Below are 6,000 nucleotides of genomic sequence, written 5' to 3'. Positions count from 1 at the left end.
ACATTTTATTTTCATAAAACATAAACAAAAAATGGAAACCCACTAAAAAAGTACATCTACTTGAGTCCATGGATCAATACTGAAGGGAAATGTATATTCTAATGGATGCTGAGTAATTTATTGAGTCCCACTGATAGTAATGAAAATAGAACCAACTATAATTGAAATGCTGGATGACACGCTGGTAAAAATACTAAAGAAATCTTGAATATTGTGAATCTTTTAAATAAATAACTGGCTTTAATCTAAAAATGTAAACATAATGCTCACCAACACAAAATCTTTTTGAATAAGATTTTTTTTTTCACATCAATAATAGTAGCCATCGTAATAGTAGCGTAACCCGACTACTTCCTTACCAACACAGTTGTCACACAGACTGCAATGGGAGGTCCGAGGAGGCCGGAACATCTTACAAGTGAAGCAGTACTTTAATTTTACCACCTGCTGGTTGATGAGGATCTCCTTGGTACGTGGAGGGGGGCGATATGTTGAGGAGCCTGAGGTATCTACAGAAAAATGACACATTATTAGACTTTGATCCTTTCCTTAAGCATGTAAGAATATTTACACAAAGTTATGTGGAAGTGTTCGTGCTCCCTCTGCACTAACAGAGATTAAGCAGCTTAGACCTGAGTCTGCAGTTCCACAACAAACAACATGTCGCCCATATGGCAAAGCTCTTTCCCCCCATATGTCCACCAGCGAGCATGCAGTCTACAACCCAGGGGCTCACCTATCTGCCTCTCTATGTCTGCAGCTTCATCTGGGGTAGCTCTGGGCAGAATCCCGGGGTCAGTGAAGCTCGTCCTCAGCAGAGAAATGACTACAAACACAAACAGGGCTGCTCCTATCACAGGTATGAAGACGGTCAGATGCTTCACCAAGAAGGGGCAACTGTGAAGGAAGTTCCCTTATTATTATAATGATTCAACGTCAACACAAGTGATATGAGGTTGTGTATGTGGACGAGATGGGGTACTTACTCGAATGCAAAGAAAAGGCCACAAGTGACAACAATAAGGCCTAGTGTCAAAGGAAGGACGCCGCTCTGTCGAGCTAGAATAAGACGTCCATCGCAGAAGAATCGGTTTTTCCCCGGGAACACTTCCCACTTCCTCCGCGGCCGCTGGTCCTTCTTCTCGGTGTGGCTCTGCGCCGACAGCGGCGACACCGACAGCGCCCGCGGGTCGATCTGCTGATACTCGCAGTTTTTCATGGTCGACGTAGTCCAGAGGTAGCTAAAGGCACCGGGGAAATGTCTCTTTCCACTTCGCTGGGCTCTCGCGTTTCACTTACGGTACATTTAAACGGTGCCCGTGTCCGCTCTCAGTTGCCCATCCTGAAGCTAGCGCGAGCTAACTGGCGTACAGGTATTCTTCGTCAGTCGCTTTTCCGAGCCGAGCTGACTCGAAAATGACCACCATATTTGGCGGTTAAATTAAACACGGTTTGTAATTTATACACAAATTTATAAACAAAATGACTCGACTTATTAGAGGAATTCAGCGTCGACTAAAGGGTTCATGGACCATTTCCCCGTGCTCCTTTTCTTTTGCGTTTGACTAATGTACGTCATTACGTACGGTGACGTATCGACGCAGGTGCTCTATTTTTTTTTAGTAGACATTTCTGATTTTTTTGTAAAAACTTTATTGTTCGTTATGACTTTACAGTAAGAAGATCCTAAAGACGTGTGCATGCGCATTGACAGGGACATTTAAACAAAACTACAAAGGAATGAATAATATTTGTAGTTTTATTTTTTGCTAGTTTAAAAGCGTAAATGTTCCTTTAAATATATTGATAGGTAATGGACTAAATATTAAACCAATAATAATAATATTAATAAGAATATCGATAATTATTCACGATCAATAACAATTAACGATCATTACTAATAGTAATTAATAATTAATAACAAAAATTAATCATCATTTATAAATCTATAACAAAAGAGTAAAGAGCGAATTAAAATCTTCCAAATCTTGATTATTTCTTTTCAACAAACGAATACTTGTTTTTAAAGATTATTATTAGATCCTTATGCTAAATTGTACAATTGAACATATTTTTGTAACAATTTGTAGTAGTTTATATTTTGGTGACTAAGTTAACATTCTGACTTTTTTATGTACCAAGCAAGAGTTTTAAATAAAAATCTAAATTAGGACTAATTAATGATTTGAAGGTTCTTCAAATTATTTAATATTTTTATGGTCTTAGGTTTCACATTTATCTGATATGATTTTATAGTATGATGTGATGTGACCCTGGAGTTGGACCTAAAACGTATAGCAAGGTTTTATTCAGTTAAAACAGCCCTCACTTGTGGAACAGAGCCTCGGGGCTGCAGAGACGGATCAGGAATTTAAAAGAAAGGCTCAACATTTACTTGTATAACCTGCTTTTAACTTAAATTTATTTTGTTTTATACAGTCAGTGGATTTTATCGTATATCTACTGTACTTTTCATCAATTATACCGATCTGTATCACAGTAAAAGCCCATTTCAGTCATTGTTTTGCTCTGCAGTGTACATACATGCTTTGAGTTCAATGAATGAACTGCCAAAAATAAAACCAACTCATTTCATAAAGTCAGCATAGCATTTTGTTGTTTTATTTACTCTCAAGTGTGAATAAAAATAAAAACAAAATTAAAAAATGACCTTACTCTTTTTCATTTTTTCCAGTTTTCATATACTAAAAATATTTCCAGCTTTGACTTAGAGCAGTTCTTTTGGACATGCAGTGCAAAAGATGATAAATTATTCAAGTTTTCAAAAGGTAAACAAGAAACCCTCCCCCTTAAATGAAGTCATGCAATTGTTTTTAACGTCCTCTTCAACAAACATAAAAATGAAACACCAAAAAATACATAAATCACATTCAAAAATAATCTATGCAAGATCAGGCAACCCACGTTTTCTCTTATAAAGAAATGAGACTGAAATAGTTTGAGGTATATGAATTATTTGCATGCACATTACTGCATTAACATGTACTCTTCACTATTAATGGAGTATTATGTAACACCCTAGTGTGTAATTACTTATAATGTTGCAAAGTTGTAGATACAGCCCAGTCCTACATAGAAAAAACATCCCAGTAAAATCTAAAGTCAAGTCCAAGGCAAAAAGTTGCAGTGCAGAGCAAGTCCCACGAGCCAGTAGGAGACAAAGTATCCCAGGATGCTTTGCGTGGTTGGAGAACAGCTCCTGAAGTTTGTCAGCAGTGCAATGATGGGGTTTTGAGGCGTGTGACTGCAGCCGTTCCTGGAGTGGGGCTGCAGCTGGACGTTGGGTTTCGACGTTCTCCTTCGGTGGAGAAGCGGCTCGTTGAGGAGGAGCAGGTGAGCGCTTATCCAGAAGGGCACGGGGGTGGAAGAGGCCATGAACCGAGTTAGAACCTAGAAAAAATGTTGATAAAGAAGATGAGAAACCCTGCAAATCGTGATCAGACGGTCCAGAAATGATGAGGTTTGCTTACCTGCACGTGCATGCACAGTGTTCCAAAGACCAGGAGAACGGTCGAATGGACAACATACACAAACACGCGGGGGTTAAAAAAGCCTGGCATTGGTTTGTCAAGCCCTTCGTTTGAACTGGATCTCCAAAGTCCAAGTCTTACGCAGAGTTCTGGATTAGCCTGGTAGTAAGCATAAGCAGCCATTATGCCGAGCGTGGCCATGGGCAGGGCCAGGATAAAGTTTGGTATCTGCTTCAGCTCAAAGTACCGGAGGAATCCCACATCCCAGTACACATCCTGGATGTGAGAGTACAGCAGAGGGAGGGGTCTCATGCACCAGAGGGGCGGTGGACCATTTTCATCTGGAATGCGGTAACCTTTGCGCTCCGCCAGGGACAAGAGGGCAGGGTGGACCTGCTCCGGGGAGGTGGAAGGGGTGCAAAAAGTCCTGTACCCATAATACTGGAAAGCACAAAAGGGGAGGGCGATTATTGTGCACCCAAAGAGGGAGGTGAGGATGAGACGGGTGATGACCCAGATGTAATGGAGGACTTTACTGTGGCCTTTAGATGTGGCGCGGTATACCCGGATTTGGGAAATGGCATACAAGGATGGGAGATAGAGTAAAAAGCCCATGTTGACAAGGCCATTAGACCGAGCTGCTGTAGCAATGCTGAGGGCAAGGCAGGCTCTGAACGTGAACCCTTTCTCCAACAGGAACAGACCTCCAAATGTCAGAGCAGCAAACAGGCTTTCGGAGTAACCGGCCGTCATGAAAACATTGGCAGGAGTGACGCAGTACAGCAAGCTGGAGAGCAGGGCAAGGCGCCGGTCCTGCAGGACGAGTCTGCTGAGGGCATGCTGGGATAGCACGCTGAGTAAGAACAGAGCCGTGTTTCCCAGAGCAACAGCCAGCAGCAGCCGACCCCGCACACTCAGCCAGCTGCTCAGGGGCCACAGCAAAGTCTCCGCCAGCCCCCGGATGACCACGGGGAAGAGCGGGAAGAAGGCAAAGTTGTGCTCGTAGAGGTAGCCCCTCTCTGCAATGAAGAGAAAATGCTCAGCATCCCAGTGGGAGAGACCGCCAAACAACCAATCCACCAGTGAGTCCAGATACAGAGGCTCTTCTGTCCGAGGGGGCCTGAACGCATCAGCGTCGTGGTCGGGAATGGCAGCATTCAGGACAGCCTGACAGAAAAAGGGTTAAAAGAAACTGAAACATGACTCAAAAAATGTTTTTAAGCAAAATACAAAAAGATAAACTATAGTTTCCCTGTCATAAATCACAAAAATCAAACAGACGTTCCGTCTGAACACACATCCTAACCTGTGCGCACTAATTAGCTGTGTAATCAATTACAGCTGCTTTATAAATTACCTGCAGAAGCAAAGAGAAGCCCCGCGTGACTGTAGCAAACTCAAGGACAACTTTGGCATCCATGGTCATTGATGGTGCGGATCAAACGGTGGAAAGCCGGTCGTAACAGCCGCTAGCATTGTAGCTGATAGGAAAACACTCCTAGGTTTACGATATTATATTTTACAAGAATAACCTCGTCGGGTTAGTAAAATTTTGTCAAATGATTTCGGTATTTTTCCATTGTAAATAAAAGAAAAACGTGTTCTTTAAAAGTCCTTAATTAGAAAACAGGTTGGGATCGTTATCTTCGTTTTGTTTCATTCTACTTCACTCTCCCGTAAGGAACTTTTACTTCCGGTGCATCATGTTGCTTTCAGAATAAAAGCATGGAAACCTTAACACATCTTTTCACCTCACACCTCACACCTCACACCTCACCTCACAAAAATCTTGTGTATTATTTCATACTTCAGTTTTCCTCATTTTATACAAATTTCAGTTTAACTAATAGATTTAGAAAATTTGCTTTCAAAATAAAAGTCAAATAACTTTAAAAACATAAATAAATTATTTCTAGACCAGGGGTCGGCAACCTTTTACAGTAAAAGAGCCATTTGGGCTTGTTTTCTACTGATGAAAACCTAGAAGGAGCCGCATAGTCTTACTTTAACCTTTAAGAAATTTGGGTTTGCATTCATGAGCTTCTTTTATTTTAATAATAAATGTGAATTATACCTACTTTGTGGCACAAACAAAAACAAAAATATAAAAAGAACCTAGCATCTCTCAAAATGTTTTCAACATAAAAGATGCTCTGTGCCAAACAGGATCATCTCAGTGCAGCTCTGGGCAGCTAGTAACCAATGTTGTGCAGCATAAGATAATGTGCTTTTAACTCATAAAAGATAAAACTTTTTATCAAAGTTTTGCTTTACATATAAAATCTGTTCATTCTGGAGGTAGCGTTGATCAAACAAGAAGTCCTCAGGTCAACAGGGATGTAAAAGTCTACATAATTTATCCTCTATGACCACCTCAGCCATCAATTTATACATTTAATAAATTTAAATTTAATAATTGCTTATTAAGTATTCCTTAAAAATGCTATTTTCTTTTCTTTCTTTTTTCCCCCTTAGTCCTCAGCAGTCTTAGACTGCTGGATTTTGTTAT

General features: G+C 40.6%; 2 protein-coding genes across 2 annotated transcripts in view; both read right to left on the bottom strand.

Annotated features, from left to right (window-relative positions):
- The window catches only part of zdhhc18a (zinc finger DHHC-type palmitoyltransferase 18a), an 8,749-nt gene extending 7,162 nt beyond the window's left edge, over positions 1 to 1,587 (bottom strand). Inside the window, exons 1-3 of the mRNA XM_024268076.2 lie at positions 987 to 1,587; positions 737 to 897; positions 360 to 509 (exon numbers count right to left, since the gene is read on the bottom strand). Of these exons, the coding sequence (XP_024123844.1) occupies positions 360 to 509; positions 737 to 897; positions 987 to 1,219 (544 nt within the window). The 5' untranslated portion in view covers positions 1,220 to 1,587. The remainder of the gene's footprint in view (positions 1 to 359; positions 510 to 736; positions 898 to 986) is intronic.
- Positions 1,588 to 2,590: 1,003 nt separating this feature from the next.
- On the bottom strand, positions 2,591 to 5,195 carry pigv (phosphatidylinositol glycan anchor biosynthesis, class V). Its single transcript, XM_024268389.2, has 3 exons — positions 4,849 to 5,195; positions 3,492 to 4,658; positions 2,591 to 3,411 (listed from the first exon to the last, which is right to left on the bottom strand). The coding sequence occupies exons 1-3, from the start codon at positions 4,915 to 4,917 to the stop codon at positions 3,124 to 3,126; spliced, it is 1,524 nt and encodes a 507-aa protein (XP_024124157.1). The 5' UTR covers positions 4,918 to 5,195; the 3' UTR covers positions 2,591 to 3,123.
- Between the last annotated feature and the right edge of the window lie 805 nt (positions 5,196 to 6,000).

This window comes from Oryzias melastigma, linkage group LG16, assembly GCF_002922805.2.
Source record: "Oryzias melastigma strain HK-1 linkage group LG16, ASM292280v2, whole genome shotgun sequence".
Classification (NCBI taxonomy): Eukaryota; Metazoa; Chordata; class Actinopteri; order Beloniformes; family Adrianichthyidae; genus Oryzias; species Oryzias melastigma.
Note: the sequence above shows the minus strand (reverse complement) of the source record. Positions and strands in the feature narration are given on the sequence as shown.

What these genes read in the sequence shown, in the direction of transcription:
- pigv (XM_024268389.2), bottom strand. Translation starts at nt 4,917, where the DNA reads ATGACCATGGATGCCAAAGTTGTCCTTGAGTTTGCTACAGTCACGCGG. An exon ending in GCTTCTCTTTGCTTCTGCAG is followed by an intron (nt 4,659 to 4,848) that starts GTAATTTATAAA and finishes TTTTTCTGTCAG; the next exon opens with GCTGTCCTGAATGCTGCCAT. An exon ending in CACTGTGCATGCACGTGCAG is followed by an intron (nt 3,412 to 3,491) that starts GTAAGCAAACCT and finishes CATTTTTTCTAG; the next exon opens with GTTCTAACTCGGTTCATGGC.